At 55.8% G+C, this 21,825-nt stretch overlaps 7 protein-coding genes across 7 annotated transcripts; 2 read left to right on the top strand and 5 right to left on the bottom strand.

Annotated features, from left to right (window-relative positions):
* Positions 1–1,491: 1,491 nt before the first annotated feature.
* Positions 1,492–4,622, top strand: LTHEOB_6833 (uncharacterized protein; the record flags this gene model as incomplete). Its single annotated transcript, XM_035516132.1, has 3 exons — positions 1,492–1,836; positions 1,881–2,459; positions 2,508–4,622. The coding sequence occupies 3 exons, from the start codon at positions 1,492–1,494 to the stop codon at positions 4,620–4,622; spliced, it is 3,039 nt and encodes a 1,012-aa protein (XP_035371800.1).
* A 1,682-nt stretch (positions 4,623–6,304) lies between these two features.
* On the bottom strand, positions 6,305–7,951 carry LTHEOB_6832 (Cop9 signalosome subunit 1; the record flags this gene model as incomplete). Its single annotated transcript, XM_035516131.1, has 5 exons — positions 6,305–6,541; positions 6,595–7,383; positions 7,437–7,717; positions 7,782–7,826; positions 7,879–7,951. The coding sequence occupies 5 exons, from the start codon at positions 7,949–7,951 to the stop codon at positions 6,305–6,307; spliced, it is 1,425 nt and encodes a 474-aa protein (XP_035371799.1).
* Positions 7,952–8,179: 228 nt separating this feature from the next.
* Positions 8,180–8,822, bottom strand: LTHEOB_6831 (Cop9 signalosome subunit 1; the record flags this gene model as incomplete). The annotated part of the gene is made up of 2 exons (XM_035516130.1): positions 8,180–8,641; positions 8,715–8,822. 2 exons carry the CDS (start codon positions 8,820–8,822, stop codon positions 8,180–8,182), a joined length of 570 nt encoding a protein of 189 aa, XP_035371798.1.
* A 1,714-nt stretch (positions 8,823–10,536) lies between these two features.
* LTHEOB_6830 (uncharacterized protein) lies at positions 10,537–11,741 on the bottom strand (the record flags this gene model as incomplete). The annotated part of the gene is made up of 2 exons (XM_035516129.1): positions 10,537–11,044; positions 11,101–11,741. The coding sequence occupies 2 exons, from the start codon at positions 11,739–11,741 to the stop codon at positions 10,537–10,539; spliced, it is 1,149 nt and encodes a 382-aa protein (XP_035371797.1).
* A 505-nt stretch (positions 11,742–12,246) lies between these two features.
* LTHEOB_6829 (Carbonic anhydrase) lies at positions 12,247–12,859 on the bottom strand (the record flags this gene model as incomplete). The annotated part of the gene is made up of 3 exons (XM_035516127.1): positions 12,247–12,609; positions 12,660–12,700; positions 12,754–12,859. 3 exons carry the CDS (start codon positions 12,857–12,859, stop codon positions 12,247–12,249), a joined length of 510 nt encoding a protein of 169 aa, XP_035371796.1.
* A 764-nt stretch (positions 12,860–13,623) lies between these two features.
* Positions 13,624–17,602, bottom strand: LTHEOB_6828 (Cohesin complex subunit; the record flags this gene model as incomplete). The annotated part of the gene is made up of 4 exons (XM_035516126.1): positions 13,624–13,647; positions 13,706–17,369; positions 17,421–17,514; positions 17,572–17,602. The coding sequence occupies 4 exons, from the start codon at positions 17,600–17,602 to the stop codon at positions 13,624–13,626; spliced, it is 3,813 nt and encodes a 1,270-aa protein (XP_035371795.1).
* Positions 17,603–18,056: 454 nt separating this feature from the next.
* On the top strand, positions 18,057–19,805 carry LTHEOB_6827 (F-box domain-containing protein; the record flags this gene model as incomplete). Its single annotated transcript, XM_035516125.1, has 2 exons — positions 18,057–18,973; positions 19,022–19,805. 2 exons carry the CDS (start codon positions 18,057–18,059, stop codon positions 19,803–19,805), a joined length of 1,701 nt encoding a protein of 566 aa, XP_035371794.1.
* Between the last annotated feature and the right edge of the window lie 2,020 nt (positions 19,806–21,825).

Genomic DNA, 21,825 nt, shown 5'->3' with positions numbered 1-21,825 from the left:
CTCGTCGGGGTCGGATTTGAAGAAAAGAAGTGGTGCATTTTTTTTTCTACCTACTACTACTATCCTGATGCTAACCATGGCCAAAAAAACAGACACCGACACGCTTAGACCGTCACCACACATCGACCGCTGTGTAGCGGGAAGCGATGGTAACGAACAAGACCTAAAAGCGGCGCTGTCTAACCGATCAATGCCGGTGGCAAGAAAAGCGGATGGGCTCGCGCGTGACAGTCGGGTGTGCTATTCCGCGTATACGGGCTGTATTCTTTTCTTTCATTCGTTCGCCTTCCCGCCTTGAAACCAGCGGTAGTCGGGGTAAATCCATGAAGTCATTGTAATCCTCTGGAAGATGGTGAACGACTCGAGATGCCGTGCCGCGAACGCGCGGCCAGTCCCGGCATGTCGGTTGGCAAGGCAGCGGGCGCTTCTAGACGCGCTGCTGCTGACTCTTGGCATTTGCTTCTCGCGGAGGGAAAAAAGCGCTCATGGCCAGCGATGTATGCGGGGCGATTTCCCTGAAATATGTGCAGGGCCGGTGTTTCAGTTGCGGAGAGCTTAGTCGAGGGCAGGGAAGTGGTGTGTGGTGCTCGGGGCCGGGGATGGCTGGCTGTGAGTAGCTGCTTGGTGTTGATGTCACGAAGGAGTCAACAGAATGTGAAACCAGACTTAGCCTTCGAAATATGTAGCGGAGTCGGTGTTGGGGAGGCCGACGGCGCGAGGATGACGCGGGCTATAAAGTCTCACAGAGACGCGCAGGCTGAAACACGGCTCGCATGTGAAGTCGGACATTTTGCACGGCCAGCGGTTGGCGGAGGGCGGTGGGTGGTGGAGCCGACCACGACGTGCTGGCGGGCATAAGCTGCAGGAGGGGCGGGGGGCTCTGCTCGCTCAGTGGACGGCGAAGGGAGGTGTTGAGAGGGATCGCCTGGAGGCTCGGATAGCGGGGAGGCCGGGTCGCGGGATGACGCAGCGACGCCATGACGTGCGGCGACGATCCAAATGCGCGCGCAAATGTCTGCTTCTTCAGGGCGGGCGCACGAGCAGGCGGTGGCAGCTGAGGAGGGAGTGAGTCGGGACGCTTTCGGAGGCGTGGGCGGGTGGGGTGCTGCAGGCCGGGCAGGCTGCGCCCGAGGGCGTCGTTTGCGCGCGTCTTGTCAGCTGGGCTCGTACGAATCCAGGCGGGCGTGCAATCTCTGCGTGGGCCTGAGCGCTGCATGAGCTGGAGGATGTGCTGAGTTTATCTGGCTAGATTTGCAGGGGCCGCCAGATGAGGCTACAGAGCCGGGGCCCGCGCTGACCCAGGGCGCCACAGCTGAGCCGACCGCGGCTTTCCCCAGCTCCAGAAGCGGCGACGCAGAGGCCAGAAGCGTGCACCATGTCCCAGCTGGTCGCATCTAAGTACCGCGGCGATCCCGTTTGCGCTGCGCGACGGCACACGGCGCCTGCTTGTCGTGCCATCATCCATCCTCTGCCCTCGCAGGGTCTGCCGCCATGTCAGCCCGATCCGCCTCCATTCATATACCCGGCCGCCGCTCGTCGCTGCGCAGGCACAGGACTGTGGCGTCCGCTCCGATGTCTGCAGCCGTTCCGATGTCAGCTGCCCGCGCGTCCAGCATACAAAACAAACCCTCCTCGGTGCGCGGCCGTAAGCCGCCGCAATCCCTCGACTCTACTGCCACCACTTCTCCTCTGCGTTCCTATGACAGGAACCAGGAACCCGAGAGAATGAAGCTAAGGCAGTCATCAACTAACTCTGCCGCAAGCTTCAAGCCCCAGGGTGTCAAGCGCTGGGACGGCAGCGGAAGGCGCTCTGCCCAGTGGGATGGTCTCCGCCGAGTGAGTTGCCTGCCACTGTCCGTCAACTCCAACTGACCAAACAGGACCACGAGCTCTGGTTCCCCAATGGCGACTGCTTCGTGCACCTGTACGAGCGCGGCTTCTCTCGCCGCGGCCCGTCCTTCTGTGTCCCCATGGAGGCTCTCAAGCACGCTACCTGCGGCAACCTCTTCACTTTGTGCTTCGCCCATACCGTCTCCCGCTCCGACGTGCCCGCCAGCCAATTAAGCTCCCTGAAAGATGCTCCGGAGCAGATGTACGAGCTGTACATTCCCGCCCCGGAGGGCTTCGTGCGTGAGGAAGCCTTCCAGTGGCATCTTACCACCCGCAACTTCTTTGCCTTTCTCTTCAGGAAGCCCTTGGTTGGAACTCACCTGGGCGGCGCTCTCGTCGACTTGCAGGAGCGCCTCCATCTGTTCCGCTCTGCCCAGCCCCTGGCGAACCAGTCAGTCTTCATGGAGTACGCCGAGGAGACTGGCTACCTCAACTTCACCCACCGACCTGACAACGCCCTGGCCATGCTCTACTATGCCGGCCACTACGAGATCAAAGACCTGTGGATCGACGCATATGCACACTGCGTCGGCATGAACGAGACACTATTCCTCAGCAGTGAACATGACGTAGGTTGATATACCCCAACGAGTTGCACACACACTGACGCTTCGCAGCCCATTCCGAGAGTTACAAAGGCCCTCATCACTCGGGCATTCCTCGAGATGGACCTGCACCTGACCCGCGTCTCGAGAGCTGTCAGCACTTTTCTGGAGGCCGAGCTGTCTCCCTCCAATCTTGGCCTGCCTCCCGGACCACGCGCTCATCTAGACCGATTCCGTTCGTTTCTGCACTCTTTCTACGTCGACAAATTTGGCTATTGGCCTCCGCCCAAGGGCACCAGCTTCTCCAGAGATCTCTGCCGTTCCATGTACTTCGACTTCAAGGCGCTGTATGACTACCTGGTCGACACGGATTCGTCCGACTCGCTGCAGGCTCAGAAGCCTGCTGACGGAGGCATTTGCGTGCTGCAAAACGTGCAAGCTTTCGACAAGCGGCACAAGTACACTCCTTTGCCACACCCGCTGCCGCTCCTTCCCATCACTCCGCAACCAACCGGCCGCATCCTGGCCCAGAGAAATCTGGTTGCGTTGAGGCTGGGCAACAAGCAGAGCAAGACCGACAAGCAGCTCACGCAGCTTGCTGCTCTCTCCACTGCCACCAATTCCAAGAAGACCACCGTCGCCAACGCCCCGCTGGTGAGAGTCTACAAGATCTTTGAGCGGGATTCGCTCGACAAGCACAAAGAGAAGGTCTCCATCTCGGACGCACGCAAAGTGCGCTGGATTCTGATCTACGCAACCCTACAGATGCTGGTTTCCGTCACGCGCGCGCCACGCGAAGTTCGTGACACCGAGGGGCCGCACTATCCACTGTGCTGTCTGACAGCGGGGACCCCGCCGTGGAAACACAAGCCAACCGAGGAGTCTGCGCCTGCATCTGATTCGGGTTACGCATCGGCCGAGACAAGTGCCCGCACACAGGGTGCCGCAACATCGCTGCCGGCTACACCCGCAAACGGACCCTCGTACTCAATTCGACCGGATTGCGAGGCATCCGACTACATAACGCATACCAACTTCCAGGATGCCCCAAGCTTGCATCGGAGATCGACCGTGTCACCTGGCGGTGATATGCCAGCACCACTTCGCGTCTCCCACTCCACCACCTCGTCACCCGTGCGTTCTTCATCAAGACGTCACAGCGTAAGCGTGCCACCTCTCAGCAGAACCAGCTCATGGAGGAGCTCCATTGGCCGGTCCCTGTCGCCTTTTGCCTCTCGGAGGAACAGCATCCGTGTCCAACCCCAACCCTGGTGTGAAATTCAGGTGCCTGGATATGGAAATGGACTCAACGAGACGACTGGCGAAAAGTCAAGCCAGAAGTCTTCCACGCCTTCTTCTCCAATCAAACCATCAAAGTCCAGCTCTCTGCGTCGCACGTCCTTACCCACCAAGCTAACCGTCAAGACGTGTTTCTCTTCTCCCTTGGGTGGTTTCTCCCCTGTCACTGAGCCCATCGTCGAGGACGACGAAAAGCGGACCCCTCCGACTGAATCCGTCGATGACTCGCTCTTCTCTCACGGCGATGGGACTACCGTTCCCGCCACTTCATCGAGAGGCGTCTCTTCTGAGGGAATTCCCTCCAAACGCAGCAGCAGCTATTTCCATACACGTCAAGCCAGTTCCGGTTCGACGTCAACCGCGAGCTCTGAGTTTATGCACCGTAGCGCTAGCAGCGGGTCCGCGCAATCAAGCGTGCCCAACAGCGCCGCCTGGTCCCCTGCCGAATCCGGCTCAACCGCTACCTCGGTCGCCTCCGGGCCTCCTTCACCTGTGCCCTGCGCCGAAGATGCTGCTACCGATGATGCACTCGCTCGTACTGAGCAGCTGATGGCTGAGTTGGACCTCGAGACTACCCAGGACCACGTTCTCCGCCGCCAAGATAGCATCATCCGTCGCAGCTCCACCACTCGTTACACCGACCTCCCGCGTCCCCGTCGTAGTTCTAGCGTCTATTCCTACTATCCCACAGACACCGAAGTCGATCCTGACACTATCGCGCGCATTATCAACAGCAGTCGCCCCGGAACTTCCAGCAGTGACTTCTCCAAGGCCCGACGCGTCATGGGCTTGCCCGACAGCGTTCATCTGGGCGATGGTGGAAGAATGGCTGATAGAGATATCGCCAACATGTACCAGGAGCTGGCTGGCGACCTTTGGGCTGTTTGAGCCACGCAATGCAAACTTACAAGCAAACACGAGAGCCTCCTCGGCCCATTTCCTTGTCCATCCCACTATGCGATGTTAATACCCTGCATTTTCTGTCTGGCTTTCAGCGCGATATACCCTATACCAAACCCCTTATTTTTTTATGTCTATCAATCTATCTCTAAGTGCTTGCTATTTTCCTTGCTCGCTTCTTACAGAAAGGTTGGAGGATTGTGTGGGACAATCTGTAGTGTTTGAGTGGTGGTAGTACGTGATGCTCCACCTGTCGGATTCAAAGTTACTTGATCACAAAAATGGAAACCACAAGCTCGAGAGAGGTGAACACGCTTCTGTTGAGTATCTACAAAGCAATTGTTAATGTATACGCTCTGTTACATACTCTGCGAAACCAAAAATCTTAAAGATATTCGCCGGATAACTATCTATTGCTGGTCGGCCACCGAAGTGGGAGAATATCTTTTGCCCTGGTTGTCTCGCATTGTGCGTCGGCAACACGGTTGTCGATACTAGCATGATACCATCTCAATGGTACGGAAGAAACGTCATTGTGCTTGATTAACCGCTTCAAATTTCAAAACTCCCAACAAAAAGGCCTCAGCGCAACCATATCTTTAGTGCCCGCAGCCAGCGCAAAAGAAACACATCCCACCGCCAAGCCATGACTCTCGTCATAATCAAACACCACCGCTCCGAATTGAAATGAACAAATATCAATATCAATAGAGCCAACCCTCATCGGTCTATCCATCATCCTTCTCAGCGGGAATAAAAAAAAACATATCATCAAAAAACAAGCGAAATAGTCATCGACAAATGACAAAAGAGAACGGGAAGGAGGGCTGCCGACCATATCCACGCTATTTTGTATTGCCTTATTTTACTACTCCGCACTATCGACCGTTGCATCATAGGCAGTAGTGCGCGCCGCAAGTAAAGCCGCGCACGCCACAAGCGAGAAATCCCCGCGCGCGGCTTTCGGGGAAGGGGGAACGAGGGAGAAGCGAAATTCACCGTGCCCAGCCTACATCTCCAAACAGACGTGGAAAAGGGGAGAGAGGGAGAGAAAGGTGGGTGGTGGTGCGCTCGGGGAGCGGCGACGACGACGACGACGACACGGAAAATCGGCCGGACGGGGGAGCAGGTCAGGTGCTGCGCACCACTCGTAGGCGTTGTTGATCTTGCTTCAAGTGTTGGTAGACGGCGATCCGCCAAATAAAACGTCTTGGTGTCTCTTTCGTCATTCTTCGGCTCGGCAGGCTTTAATCTTAGGTCAATCATACATGCACACATACGCAAGGGAAGGAAAAAAAAAGGAAGCCTTTGTAAGCCATTGTCAATCTTATGTCTTCTTGTCGTGGAGTATCCCACCACAGCAGCCACCTTTTCCGCATATCCTTGAGCCATCAAACGTTCATTAGATATGCATGACAAAACTGTCCGTCTAGACCGCTTCCCTCTTTCGAAGAAGAAGCCCGCATGACCTCAAAATCTCGCACACCGTGTCTTGATCGTCGCCACCACCCCGCATGTCAGCTGCTCGTCTTTTCTGACGTGGTTGGAATAACTGTCATTATCGCACGCCATCTTTCCCATCGCCACAAAACGCCTTGCCACCATGTTTAAGAACTAAATGAATTCAACCAAGTCGTGCACTTTCATCAGCTTTCTGGTCCATCCTCATTTCAGCTCACCCAGCCTTTGCCGGTGGACTGCGCAGCCTGCACGGGGTCAAAGCCCGATTCTAGCGTCTGGCTCTGGCCCTGCTGAGGATGGCCCTTGGGAGCCTTGACGACGAGGCCTTCGTTCATCATGTTCAAGCGTACGAGGTGGACACGGAGGGAATGCTCGAAATCCTGGGCCATCTTCATAGCATTGGCGTGGACCTGCGTACGAGGGTTGGTCGGTGGGGATATGAGGAGCTGTGAAGACGGTTTAGTCGGAGATTTTTGAGGTATGAGTGAGGATGTGTTACCTTGTCGACCAAATCGATCCGGGCATCCAGCGCGCCCCGCTGGATCATCTCAGTCAGCTCGTCCTCGATCGAGACATCGCCGACAGGGGCGAATGCCGTGGCCATCTGTTCGAGTGTGACGCAGCTGAAGGGAATGAAGTACTGAACAATGCTCTTGCTTCGAACCCTGCCATAGAGCTCCTTGATGTGCGGGTTGAGGTAAATGTCCAGGAGGTAGTCGGTGCGATAGGCCTCGAGAATCTCCAAGCATTGCGTGTACTTGCTGCCACAAAACAACGAGATGGCACGGCGAATGTGCGGCTCGAGTTCGAGGAACTGGCGGAAGTCGTTGTTTTCAAGCACAAGTCGCTGCAGTTCCGAGCGGTCCATGGATGCGAGAGCACAGAGGCCGCCGTAGACGGCAATGTCGTTGCCGGTCAGCACCTGCTTCTGCCATGTGATGTTTGCCTGCGCTTCTGTTGTCACGAAGCTTGGGTTGACCTGGAGGAACTGCTTGGCGGCTTCCCTGTAGTTTTCAGTTGCCAGGTGGCTAAGACCAAGGATAGCGTTGCAGATAGAATCCAGCTTGGTCTTGTCCTCGGGCTTCAACGTCATTGGCTGAATCTTGGAGACGTTCGAGTTGACCGTTGTCCAGTTGCGCTGAAGGATGCTGGAATATACGAGCTTCAGCGACATGTCGGCAACATTCGAGGTGGTATTGCAGTAGTCGCGCTCGCGCGCATATGACTTCATGGCGGACGCATGGTCACCGATGCTCGTGTAGAACTGGCCCAGATCGTCATGGCCCATCTGTCCCACTGGTCAGAGCGTGCAACACGCATGCAGCGGAGACAACGACATACCCGTATGCTCTCCTTGATCAGGTTGTTCTTGTATTGCTTGAGCTGCTGCTCCAAGCTCTCCAGCTCGGACTTCACTTCCTTCGCCTTGCGCTCGCACCATTGCACGTCGGGGACACCGAGGGGGTCATTAGGGTCGAGCTGGTGGAGCTTGTCGGTAACGAGGGTGTAGAAGTTGACGTCCTTGCCCTGCTTGGCCTCGGCGATGGCGGCGTGCAGCGCATCGACGCAAAGGTAGGTGGAGGTGGTGCCAATCAGATGCAACCGCTCCAAACGGGTCCTGCCTATGGGCGACAGAGCTGCGTCAGCACATGGTACGCGCTTTCAGGCCCGGTCGCACGGTCGTACCTTGGTAGTTGGCGATGTAGGACTCGAAATCGAACTTGGGTGGATCTGCGAGGAGCTCCGTTAGTTGGCGGCGGGAGCGTCGTGCAGGCGGGCGTACCCTTGACGATGACCTTGCCCTGAGCCCTCGCCTCTGCAAAGAGCTGAGAGTCCTCGACATTCTGCGGCGCCATTGTTGGTGGGGTGTCGAGCGGCCGGAAGAGGTGGGTTGGTGGAGAGGCAGCAGCTGCTGCGGGAGGAATGACATGGGCAGCTTGCGGCGGAGGCTCCAGGCGCCCGCGTCGCCGCACGCTTATCGATAAGCCCGCCTGTATACATGATCTCGCTTCAAGTAGCATAAAAGTGTCTTCATTATCCCTATTGTCTACCGGGTATCCCAAAATGAATGAAACAAGAACCGCTCAGAGCTTGGAAGCCGCAATGCCAGTGTTGACCTTTCCATGCTCGCACGTGTAGCACACATCGCCGCCGGCGCCATCCTCGCGCTCCTTATTCCATTTGCGCATGACGCCGCGGCACAGGCCGTTGCGCTTGCCCAGCGCCGTGACCTCGCACTCGACGCGCATGTACTCTCCCTGCATGATGGGCTTGAGGTACGAGCAGTTGAGCGTGCGGCTGACGTTGTTCACTTCCCATCCGGTGCCCTCGACGTCTTCAGCACACGAGATGGTAAAGGACGTCAACATGTCGAACAGCGTCGCTACCGCACCGCCATGCAGCGCTCCGCCCGCGTTCGTCAGCTCCTCCGGCACGAACACCTTCCACGCCGTCGTCGCCAGCGGTAGCGTACGGTCCGCCGCCTTGGGCGCCCGCGCCTGTGCATCCAGCAGCTCGCATTGTCGGATTGCTGTCGCGTCGAAGCGCTGCGAGCCATTGTCAGCTGGCATTCCAAGAAAAAAAAAAGGGAAGAAGGAAGAAACAAAACGGAGGACGTACCTTGTAGGATTGATTCTCTAGGACATATTTGATGTATTTCGAGCCGCGTGTCTTGATGGGTTCACTAGCATCAAACTTAGGAGCTAGAGGATCGTAGGGGGTCGACATTGTCGTGGAAGTGCTTTGGTGCTCGACCAAACGAATCGTCTCAAAAGGGAAATGGAAAGGGAAATCGAGCTTCTCCAACACTTGCACGCAGCAGGAGCCAGCCGGCAAGCAAGCAGTTTGGAGAAGCTCGGAGGAGCTCCGGAGGACTTTATTATAACTAGCTGCAAAACCCACTCACCTCATGGTGGATAACGGAAGGGGGGCGGACGAGCAGGGTCACGTCGGTCGGCCGAATCTACGGGCGTATCTTGGAAAATTTCGAGAGGGTGCGTTGCGGGTCCACCGTGGGAGCACTGAGCCTTGCGTGTGCGCAGCTCTGCTCAAAGCAAGGGCCTGAGTCGAAAGAGAAGGAGAAGACCCACGGGAAGTGCGTGAGGACGAGAACGCGATTTCGGAGACCCGAAAACACCTCGGCTCCTTCCATAAAGGGCCTAGTGCGGCTCATGACACCCTCCTCTTCCACAGAGTATTGTAAGGCTTGAAGGCGTCCTGCATCGTCCTAGAGGCTGCCATTATGCAGTCAAGAGGCCTTGACGTCTCCTTGAACGCGCGCTTGCCTCCGAGTAAATACCGTGAGCATCCGCCGATTAGATTATCGGACGAGGTGTTAGCAATCTATTATCTCTATCGGCCGAAAGGCATGGCGAGCAAGGTGCACAGCTCGAAATTCGATTGGTACGGACTTCGACAAGCGTCGACACGCTCTTTTTGTTTAGATGAGGTGCTTGCAGCAGGGTGGGATGGTCGGTACTCATCGACTGGCTTCTCGTAATCAGAAGCTCAAGTGCTCGTCACCGCGCCACCATCGTCCAAGCTCATTCGAGGCCATACCCAGCACGAGTCCCTGTATAAGGAAAAGCTTCCTGACGGAGAGACCCTTTCGCTTTCTCCGTGGCTTAGCTCGGCCGCCTTATCTTGATTGCCGAGCCACGTGGCGACCCTGACCCTGAAGGTCATTACGTCAGCGCCATCCAATGGCTAAATTTGCGGAACGCTCCCTGTGAAAGACAAGCTTTTTGCCGGATCTCCAGCACTAGTGCCCATGCAGCTCTGTCGAAGCGTCTTTATGGCCTTAGGCAAGAAATAGCCAAACGAAATACATACGTCTACGAATGTGATAGAAGGACCCTAGTCGCTACATGAAAAGAAGAGAAACTTCTCCACAAAAGGAATCAGGCAAACGAGTGCAAAAAGCCTGTGCGTCCTTCCTCTCTCTCTCTCTCTCTCTCTCTCTCTCTCTCTCTCTATACGAGGCCGTGCGTTTCGAATGAACTGGGCGGGTTTGCGCGAAGGGTACGAAGCGGAGCGTGCGATATCCTCTCCGGTTGTGTGCGAATAATCCAGTCAACAGGCAGTCAATTTTCTCTCCCTGCTCCTTCCAAATTAATCCGTTGCCGCCCCAACGCCGTGAAAGATGCCCCCGAAATTCCATGTACTCCAAAACTTTCTTCTCGAATGACAATCTCCGAGACAAGAGAGTCCTGACCGATCTATGCATTCTTCCTGCTCCTCGCTCGTCAAATTCGGTGTTTCTTGGTTGTGTTCTGCTCCGGGTCAAAAACAAGGGGAAAAAAGGAAAATAATCAAGTCTCGTGTCGTGGTGTTGGGTATCAAGCCAACGTGGTCCAGGTCTCTCTTCTCTTGGTTGTGGATATCACTGGGTGTTGTTCTTCATGCTCCCCCCTCCTCCTCCTCATTCCCATAACGACTTCCTTCAAGCTGCAGGGACTTCGCTCATCGCGACTAGCCTCTCCCGCCAGCCCTTGCAGGCCTCTTCAAAGCCACCGACCACATCGTTGCAGACACTGGCGGCCTCTCTCTCCTTCAACCGATTGTCCCAGCTACCCTTCTCGATCCACCGAATGCCCTCTTCACGGAGCTCGTTCTCGCGGCGCCATTCGCTCATAGCCTCCCTGACGACCTTTAACCGCCGCTGGGCCAGGTTGGATGTCTGACGGCCCATGTGCAGGCTGTCCGAAAGGTAGCTGACTGTGTCGAGGAAATCGTGCGTCTCGCCGCTCAGGCCTCCCAGGGCGTTGAGCGGAGCGGGGGGTGCTGAGGGAAGGGACTCCAGAGCGTCAGCAATGAGGGGTAGGAGAGCGTCAATGGCTTCAGGAGAGAGCGGCGGGGCGAGGGGAGAAAGAAGCGACGACGTCAGCGAGGTCAGCAGCCGGGTCTGGTGGCTGAGATGGGTGGTCAGGGCCGTGTGGGCAGTGATCAGACTATGGCACGAATTAGTCTTCCCGCATCGCTCGGAAGGTTTGTTGGGGGTGCGTACCGTGTGGCGCCGCTCTCAACGCCAGCCTGGCTGCCCAGGTCTCGCAGCTGCTCCGTCAGGCGAATGAAGACGCCGTCGGTGGCGCTTCCGTTGTCCTCGGTACCGCGGCGGGCCAGGTGTTCAATAGCGGCCATCTTGGCCTCGAGGCTTGCCGAGATGCTGTCCGAGGCCTCGAGATCGCTCTCGCTGCCGTAGTCGGAGCCGTCGTAGCGGGAGCGGTTGCGGCGGTGGTTGACGCGCGAGGACGGGCTCAGCGTCGTGGCCGTCTTGGGGGTTTGCATGACATCGTCGCGGGAGATGTGGCGGGAGTGGCCGTTGGGCAGCTCCTGAGGCTGGGTCTGGTCGACGAGCTGCGACTGCATCATGGAGGCGTCGGCCTCGCCGTCCTCGTAGTCGTCCTCCTCGGCGTCGGCCAGCTCGTCGGCCAGGTTGCCGAGCTCGCCGGCGTTGAACGAGTCATCGCCGTCTCCGTTGAGCTCGCCGTAGCTGGCGGCGGGGTGCAGACTGTGCGGCGGGCGGGCCTGCACGGGCGAGTATGCGGCAGACGAGCGACGGCTCTGCGGAGATCGGTTGAATTCAAGGGAAGAGGTCCGGCGGTGCTCACCGGGGGTGACCGGGCGGGCTTGGTCGGCGGACGACATGGCGATGGGTCGCAAGAGAGGGTGTGGCCGCAGGCCTGGGAGGTGCGGCGGGTTGGGGTGCCGAGAGGACACAAAGGGTCGGTGGGCGCGGGCGGTGAGCGAGTAAGTTGGGCAGTGGTTTCAGGTAGAGACGGGCGAAGGCAGGCGCGTGACGTGAGCGAGAGACTGGCGTGTCCCCTTGAGGATTGTGCGAGGGTGAGCGGACTCCTGAGGCCGTTGTGTTGGACGCGTCCGGTGGTGGACCTTTCTAGGCTAGCCAGCACAGCGAGCGGGCAGCACGCCAATCTTGACCCTGCAGATGCGGCGTCCGGAGGCTGCGGCAAGGATGATCCAAGCCGCGTGCGCGCAGTCGACTGCAGACGGCTGACCTCGCCCCAGTCTTTTATTTGCCCGCTTGCTGCTCATGCGCGCTGCCAATTTCTGCACATCCAATTTCGTGCGAAGATCACGCGTCGGGATCGACAGGAACTCAGGTCAACTTCAACAAGGCCTCTTAAAATAGTCCCTACTCCACCCTCCTGACCCTGCCCGTCTCGACCTCATAAACCCACCCGCTGACCGTGACCTGCCGCGGGATCGTTTTCTGCTCTGCCAGCCACTTGACGTCCCTGCGGACCTCCTCCTCCAAATCCGGAAACGCCAGGAAATCGAGCCCCTTGACCTGCTCTCCCGCCTCCTTGCCCAGATTCGCCTCGACGAGCGCCTGCGCCTCCTCGTTGCCGAACGTCAGCATCCCGCATCCCGTGTGCTTGATGAGCACAATTTCCTGCGTCCCCAGCAGCTGCTGCGATATGATCAGACTGCGCAGCGCATCTTTGGCCGACCCGCCCGCGTTCCGGATGACATGCGCGTCTCCAAGGTCGATTCCCTGCCGCAAAGCATGAGTACATGTCATATCGATGCTTCGAGACGGCTTACGTAGGCGGCCGCCGGGTCGATTCGTGCATCCATGCACGTCACTAGACAATATGAGCATTATTCCCGTGTTGATGATGCACCGCTGCGTACTCACCAACAGCATATTTCTTAGCCGGAGGAAGCGCAAGATGCCCTTTCGTGAAGGTTGCTGCATACTCCTTGTTCTTCTCGACCAGGTTCTGTTGGATTGGGGTAGTCATCTTCCTAGTTTGGGGTGCCAGTGAGAAAAATACGTTATCTGCTAGACTTTGTGGATGAAGACGGCCTGTCTTTTATATATCCAAGAATGAGCGGGGCTACCGGCAGATGGTGCAATCGCTGAGACAAGGTTGACAAAGCTCTTGGGTCGTGATGATCCGCGAGAGACCCCGCTCTGGGCGGCATGGCGCAATGCAGCGCCAATGAGCTCACCCACTGGAGCTGATCAGAGAGCACCGCTTTCCCCACGCTCGCCCCCAAAAGCTTGATGTAGTGGTCAATGTAGATGACGCGACCGGTCATGTGCCAGCGCCAGACACACGCAGTCAGGTATATGTAACATCGCTTGTAAAAAAAACATTTCCTTCATCGTGGAAATACATCCACATGTCGGCCAACAGAGATGCCGCAGAAGATGTCGCAGGAGATGCCGCAGATGTGGCCGCGGCTTGTGCCGTAGCTTACGTGATGCCGCAGAGACGGCATAGTGTGCCGAACCAAGTGCTCGCTGACAACACATGCGAGGGGTGGCTGGCCCGCTTTGCATACCATGACAAAATAAGTTGTGCGGTTGAAATTAGAAGATTGCTTGTGGCACGCATTGCCCCCTTGCGAGAAACGAACAACGTGCCAAGTCCTTTTCCCGAACGCCCGTATCCATAACCGCTATGAAATCGAACCGCATCTCATCAATATACAAGCCTGAGAACATAGAGTCCTACGTCCGATATCCTGGAATGCGCCAGCGATGATTTTTGGCTTTCGTCTAAGCGGCCTGGTACTTCCGCAGCTGTGATGGATTGGTCAGTCCTGTCGTCCCTTGTTGAGCTAGGGGAATATGCACTTACATCCAGTGTCAATGTCCTTGAGGAATTTGCCGTCTGGTCTCTCATCACTCCCACCAAACTCTCGCTTTCCTGGAAGAAGCCGGTCTTCAAGCTAATGACAATGAATTGCATGCCTGGCCCCGCGTGCTCTTTCACATACTGTGCTACCCTCATAACGTTAATGTTGTCCAATGCAGCATCCACCTCGTCCAGGACGAAGAAAGGACTGGGTTGGAATGAGTGGATACTGAATAGGAGAGCTAGCGCTGCGATCGTCTTTTCACCACCACTAAGGTGTTCCATGTCTCGGAACCGCTTAAGCGGAGGCATGGCGTGGTACTTGAGACCAGCAAGGTACGGCTCTTCGCTGTCTTCCTGGTCGAGATAAGCCTGGCCGCCGAGAGGAAAAGCCGCTGACCGAGTAAGATCCTTGTAGACTTTGCCTATTTGTCCGCTGATGTGCTCGAAAGCCTTGTTGAAGAGCTCGAGACGCTTTTCCTTCACATCTTCGAACTCTCTGCGAGCACGACTGGCTGCCTTGCGGGCATTTTCAAAGTCCTTCTCTGTGGTCTTGAGACGTGATTCCACCCCCTCGAGACGCTCATTCGCACGCATGTTCGGCGCCATCTTATCGAGCTCCGAGTTGAGAGTGTTGATGGCTTCCTCCAGCTTCTCGTTGGCCCGGGTAGAGTCGTCTTCTTTGAGATCCTCATCTAGTGAGCTGAAGTCCACTTCAATTCCATAGTCTTGCACGTCGACCCCGGCCATCTGCGTGGCATCTTGATCCTCGCCGTCCACGTCCATCGCGTCCGGATCAGCTGTTCCGTTCAGCAGGTTGTTCAAAGGCAGTTTTTCGAGTGAACCCTGAGCCAGAGGAATCTTGATCTCGTCGATCTTGCACTTTCGGAGCAAAGCATAACGATCCGCGCCGTTGCGCTGAACCTCGGCTTCGAGGCCTGATACGGCTTTGAGGGTGCCCTCGACGTTCTTGTTGCGTTTCTGCAGCTCACGACGCTGCGCATTGACCTCTTCCACACGCTGGTTATACTTGTCTCGAAGGCCTGCGACTTGCTCCTTGAGTTGCTCCAGTTCGGCGCTAAGGACGTCAATTTCGTTCTGAATCGCCTCCTTTTGGGACTCCAACTTTGCAATCAGTTGCTCATCGCGGGTGGCATGGTCCTCAAGGCCCTTGATGCGGTCGCGAGTGGCCTGTAGGCGCTGGGTTTCAAAGCTCAATTGGTTCTCCAGCTTGCTTCGCTGGAGTGTGAATTCCAGCTTCTTTTGTGCTGCTTCTTGCTGAAGAGATCCTTGCTGGGCTTCAAAAGCCCGGATATTTTCGTATCCAAGACGTTGGCAAAAGGGACCGAAAACATCGTCTTCAACCTCACTGACTGAGTTCCGGAAGGTCTGCAGATTGTCCTTCAGGTTCGCAAGGCCTTGCGACTGCTCTTGATATTTTGGCTGAGCCTCGTTCAGCTGCTCCATGGCAAAAGCGTGCTCACGTTTCTTGCTTTCGATGTTTCGATTCAGAGTCTTGACTTCCTCGCGCATGTAGTAAAGTCGCTGCTCGAGGCCAGCCAGCTCCCCCTGCAAGGCCTCTTCTTCTGCACCGCGGCGGTGACCCTTAGGCAACGCAGCATGTTCTGCCATGAGCTTGTCTCTCAGCCGACGGAGGTTTTCGACCTCAGTGTCTTCCCATCGACGGGCGTTTCGGTCCTGCGGTCCCCGTCCACCAGTCATAAGGCCACCCTTGTGGATCACAACGCCATCGAGGGTAACCGCCTTCGCGTCCACACCCTTCTCATAAGCGAGGTGCTTTGCCACGTTCAGATCATCGCAGACAATGGAATTGCCACAGGCGTAGGACATTGCTCGCTCTACAGAGCTGTCATATTCGATTGTGTCGATGGCAAGGCGCATGCCACGATGCATTCCCTTCAAATTCGGGTTGACAGCCTTGACCTGGATCGTGTCCAACGGGATGAAGGTGCCTTGCCCAGCCCTCTGGTCACGCAAGTACTGAATGCAGTCTTTCGCAGTCTTCTCAGTGTCGACCACAATTGCGTCGAAATGACGGCCAAGAACCGTGCTAACCGCAGTTTCGAATTTTTTCTGCTTGGGCTTGCAGAGCTCATGTACTCTGCCACGGACTCCCGGGAAAATACGCTTCATCGCAGCCACGGTTTCCTTAGCACGAAGCTCCTTCTCGCTCTCACGGCGGCCGTCGTCCGCCTCAAGCAACTTGTTGAGGACATCTTGGAGCTTCTCCTCCAGTTCGGTCTGTTTTTGGGCAGCGCGCAGGCGTTCGGACGTCAGATTGTTGAATTCCTTCTTCTTTGTGTCAATGTCCTTTTGGGTCTGCTTAATATGCGCATTGGTGCTGTCGCGGCGTTCACCAAGCTGCTGCAGCTCCTCTTCCAGTTTCTTGGCTTGGGCTTGCGTGCTTTCGACCTTGCTCCTCAGGCTGTTGACGGTTTCCTCATCAGTTTTGAGTTGTCGAGTGAGGTTATCAACACGAATCTGGGTGGCCGCAGTGCGCTTTGTGAGTTCACTCCGGAGCCTGCTGTATTCCTGCAGATCCGCTTCGCTCAGCTGCTGGCCGCCTTGGGTAGTCTGACGGAAATCTTCCTCCCATTTCCGCTGCGCCTTTTGTACTGTAGCCAAGTCTTTCTTGAGCTGATCAACGTTGCGGGATTGACTTTCGCTTTCCTTGGTGATCTCCTCGATCCTTGCCTCGTATCTCTTCACGTTCCGATTCGAGATGGCGATCTTCTCGTCAATGGGGACCAGGCTGTTCTCTTTGTCTTCGATCTCCTTTTCCTTCTCTTTAATCCCTCGCTCTACCTTGGAGACATTCTGTCCGACCTTTGCCTGAGCTCGCTTGGCGTCCTCAAGTCGCTGCTCGTATTTCTCCATACTGCGGCGGTGCTCTTTGAGTTCTTCCTGATGCTTCTGAATCTCGGCCCCCGACTCCTCGATGATTCTCTGGAAATGGAACAGTTTCCACAGCACATGCCTGACGACGGCCTGGTCGCGCTCCTCGGCTTTGCGAGCATAGTTCTCCGCTTCCTTCTTTTGCTCCTGGTACTGCTTGATTTCGGAGTTGATCGCACGTCGTTGGTTTAGCTTGAATCCCTGGTCGTCCGCGGCCTTCTCCGCCTCGACTTTCAAGCGCTCGTAGTCGGCTTTGTATTCCAAGCTTCCAGATATTTGCTCAATAAGCCTGGTCAGGTCCTTGGGCGACTGCGACGCGATGGCTTCCACATCACCCTGGAAGACCAGAAAATTGCGAGCCTTGATCAAGATGTTCTCCGCCTCGAGGGCCTCGTTGTATTGCTTGGCGGCGACGATGCGGTTATTGATTCTGTACTCGCTCTGGCCATTGCTGGTAATGGTGCGCTTCCACTTCTGCTCCTCGCCGGCATCGTCCTCATAGACAGCCATGACCCATGCCGTCTGCGGGTCATTGCGCTGGCTACTTCGCTGCGTGCTGCCCTCATCGTCGGAGGCGGCGGTGCCGTTGGTATGGCCGTTGGTGTGCGCATCACCGGTCTGCTCGGTGGCGGTGCCGTCTGCATTGATCTTCGAAGTCCGGAGGACACGGCCGCGGTAGACTAGGTCGCGCAAATGGCTCGATCGAAGATGCGAGGACTTGATGCCCAGGACGAACGAAATTGCGTCCATTCTGCCGCCAAGAGTCAGTATGCTCAGACAGATGGTTTTGCAGACGACTTACGAATTGGACTTGCCCGAACCATTGGGGCCGATGATGGAAGTGAAGTGCGAATCGCCGAACAACAAAACATGATGGCCGCGATAAGACTTGAAGTCTGGGAGCAGTCAGCGATGCAACGCGACAAGGTGACACTACGCGGGGTGAGGCGTACTGAAGAGTTCGAGCCGGATGAGCTTGCCCATGGCGGCGGTCGGGGCGCAGACTTCGCGCGCCTAGCAACAAAGCGGTCCTGGGTGGGATTTCAGAAGCGGCGCGCAAAGGCGCATGACCAGAGGCGGGGCGGTGACAACAAGGACGGCGGCGATCGGTGAAGTTGCTGGAGAGCGACGCGTCGGGAACGCGCTGCGCCAACAGGGCCGGGCACCCTGAGGCTTGGCGCTGGCCCAAGCTCTGAATGACATAGTGGCAGAGCTCCAGGCCAAGTTTCCGCCGACTCCAATCACAGCCGTCTCCTTGACCACGTCCTCGACACCTTGTGCCCTTTGAATCCCTCGCGTTGCACCCTTCCCCGTCAACCTCCGCATGATGCACTAGGCCGCGGGGCTAGCAAAAAGTCGCGTCCACCTCACGTATGTATGCTCTCTCGCACTCTCGAGCCCATGCTTTCGTCTGTTTCGAAACTGACACAACAACACCATGCCTCCAGACCGACCACCACGAACCCCTGAACGCCCAGCATCCATAACCAGCCCCCGAACCATCGAAGAAGCGTCCAGTATGTCCGAGGCGCAGAACATCCCGAGCTCTCGCTCAGAGCCCGCCCTTGGCGGCATCTCCGAAACCTCGCGGATACCTTCTGCCGGTGACTCAACGCACGCGTCGTCTGCACTCAGCGGCGATGGCTACCTGTCGTCGTCGCCAGACACATCGGGCTACTCGCGCTCTGGCTCTTTCTCCGCTAGCAGCAAGTACGACGATGACGACGACGAGAGCTTCGTCCCTCCCGACCGCCTCACTATTTTCGACATGATCGAGAACCTCGCGCTCCCGCAACGCCTCGAGCAGTTCCAGCGTTCGATTTCCGAGCAAAAGACAAAGCTACAGCGGCAACAACAGCGTCTGAAGTCTCAAGGCATGAACGCAAAGGACCTGGTCATAGACGAATGGCGGCGACGCGTGCCTACCGCAGATGAGCAGCTGGAAAAGTACAAGAAGCGCATGCACCAGTCTGTCGACCGGCTCGGCCAACGGTGGAATGATTCCAAAGCCGTGACCGCGCGCGAGAAGCTTTCCTTCATCGCCGGTGTGCTCAACATCTTCATTAGCGGCTACCTCATCGGCGCGCATCCGGAATGGTTCCCTGCCTGGTACTCTGCGCAGCTTCTCTACTTCATGCCCATCCGGTACTACACCTACCACAAAAAAGGATACCACTATTTCCTCGCCGACCTCTGCTATTTTACCAACTTCCTCTTATTCCTCAGCATCTGGATCTTCCCCAACAGCAAACGCTTGTTCATTAGTTCTTACTGCTTGGCCTTTGGCAACAACGCTGTGGCGATTGCAATGTGGAGAAACTCGCTGGTTTTCCATTCTCTAGACAAAGTCACTTCGTAAGTGGATCCCATGGTTGCGGTTTGCACCTCTAACATGTCGCCTAGCCTCTTCATCCACATCATGCCATGCGCCGCCCTTCATTGCATGGTCCATCTCATCCCGGCCTCTCTTCAACTCGAGAGGTTTCCGGCGGTCCATACCATCATACACTCCGCTCCGGATTCTCCGGAGCACTACACGCTCCGCCAGATGGTGATTTGGGCCACCGTGCCATATGCAATCTGGCAACTATCGTACCACTTCCTGATTACTGTCAGACGCCGCGATAAGATCGCTGCAGGCCGGCCTACCTCTTTCACGTGGCTCCGGAAGTCCTATGGGCCAACTTTGATTGGAAAGGCGGTTTTAAGCCTCCCCGACGCGTGGCAAGAGCCGGCTTTTATGCTCATTCAGTATTCGTACGCTGTTCTGACAATGGTGCCATGTCCGATCTGGTTTTGGTACCGTTGGGCGTCGTCGGGCTTCCTTATGACAGTGTTCATCTGGTCAATTTACAACGGTGCTAACTACTACATTGAGGTATTTGGCAAGCGCTTCCAGAAGGAACTTGACCAGCTCAAACGGGATGTTGCGAAATGGCAGAACTCACCGGACTTCAGTGGCGGCTTGAAGACTCCCAACGAGGAGAAAGATGAGCCGGCACCCAAATCCGAGGGAGCCGGCGAAAATAGCTCGCAAAAATTGAGCACGGGCGCCGCTGCGGGAATGAACGTCTCGAATACAGGAAGAAGTGGTAGCTTCGAAGCGATCCCTCTTCTGGATGATACCAAAGGGTCCAGTGGCGCACAAAAACCCGAAGGCAACGGGGAGTTGAGGGAGCGGAAGTGAACGACGCAGGCCAAGGCAACCCTACTAGTTTGCACACGAGTCGGACGATTTAATGAGCGCACCTACTGTATACCCTCTTCCTTTCATTCGCTACACAAAGTCGGCATTCTTTACAGCTACGAACCAGCGTAGCAAGGCGCACCTGGATATGTCAAGATTCAAATTGGAAGAATGTGTGGCTACAGGAGTACAGATAGATTTCTTTTCTGTTTTGCAAATGTCTTGAATCTCCATGTACAGCGCAAGTAGTATCAACTGAGCGAATGTGAAACCTGTAGTAGCTGCAGAGGGTCGGAACAAGGGTGGCCAAGAATTTAATCCTTGCGCCGATCCTAGCGCTATTTCGGGAGAAAACATGACGTCGGCTGTTCACCTCACTTCTTACATCCAGGCAGCCGATTTGATCAAGACTTCAACGCCATGTCTGATGTGAAGCTACCTCGTGTAGCAATAACCTATTGCACACAATGCAAGTGGATGCTCCGCGCGGCTTATGTGGGTGTTCCCAACCATCGGGGCGTTTTCTCGTCAAGATCTCGCGTTACACCTTATGCTGACTTATGCTTTGCGAAAGTTTGGGCAAGAGTTGCTCTCCACATTCGGCACGACTATAGGCGAGATCTCACTCATTCCAGCCACAGGAGGCATTTTCACGGTCAACTTGGTACATTGTACCACGTCGCAAATTTTACACATGCAGCGCTGACTCAAGCAGACGTACAAGCCATCTGAGGTTGCAGGTGCCAAGGAAGATGCGTCCGCCGAAGTCCAGAGCGTATTGCTGTGGGATCGCAAAGCTGAGGGCGGCTTCCCAGGTAAGACTTTTCTGCTCGCGCATCCTCTGTGAAGCTGGGCCGACGCTTCGCTTCTCCACTTCTTCTTGCTAGCAGGGATCTTACAAATGCCTTTTACAGAGACCAAAGTCTTGAAGCAGCGCGTGCGGGATCATCTAGAGCCTGCAAGGAACCTCGGTCATTCAGACGTACATGGAAAGCACGGAGCGAAGCCGGCTGTCGAACAACCAAAATCAACAGCCGAGATGAAATCTACTAGTGAAAGTACTAGTGATATCGCGAGCGTAAAACGCAACCCGGACGGATCTATCTGCGAGGACTGCCGTTGATGCGCCGACGAACGACCCATCATTAGCAACTTATCAATGGACAAGAAAGAAAGAGAGAGGAAGAAAAGGCTTTAATATCTTGAGATCGATTCAACAGGCTCCAAGAATCCGCCGAATCTTGCACAGTAGTCTCTGTGTCGAAAGAGTTTCTCGTGGCCCTGTCAATAAAGAGCGTGTTCCTCCCAAAGTGACCGAGAGAGCTTCAATATGGCTGGCTATGTCGCTCACTTGTGTGAAGTTTAGCAGAGTATGAATCTTGAAGGATAAATAGCAGCCAGAAGCGAGAGGGCGGCGTTGCCTCACTCATTACGCCTTATAAGTGTAACTATCCCCCAATCTCTTTATACGCTATAACGATCATCCAGCTCCTCGTCGTCTTCCTGACTAATCGTCCAGACAAACAAATTCCGCACGCATCATTCCATCTGCTCAACATGCTGTCGACAAGTATATTCACAATAGACCCACTGAGCTGATGGACCTACATACTGGAATTCGCTAGAGAACGCCGTGTCAGGCAACTAGCTTCTGAATACCCGCCGCGAGACCACTAAATCCATTGGCGGCCTTTCCGAAATCCATCTGGAGCATATCCAAGTCGTGCTCAGGCTGAAGAAGGCTGTGAATCACGAAAAGTCTGATATCGGACAAAGATAAGCAAGGGTTTGTTCTGTGGCATGGTCTGCGTTGAGCGCAATTCGCTCACATAGGACATCCCAATCGACATCTTTGAGCTTTCTTATTGGTAGTCCAACCCCGACAGACTGTCACCACCCCCGCCATAAATCTGTTCGATTCACATGCTCGTCACACCTCCAATATTGAGGGTGATGTTGTCAATTCCGCCTTCATGGATTAATGGAATCCGACAGCAAGCTACGTCCCTCCCCGTGAACA

This window comes from Lasiodiplodia theobromae (assembly GCF_012971845.1).
Source record: "Lasiodiplodia theobromae strain AM2As chromosome Unknown scaffold_20, whole genome shotgun sequence".
Lineage (NCBI taxonomy): Eukaryota > Fungi > Ascomycota > Dothideomycetes > Botryosphaeriales > Botryosphaeriaceae > Lasiodiplodia > Lasiodiplodia theobromae.
The sequence above is the reverse complement of the archived record's forward strand: the minus strand, read 5'-3'. Positions and strand labels throughout refer to the sequence as shown.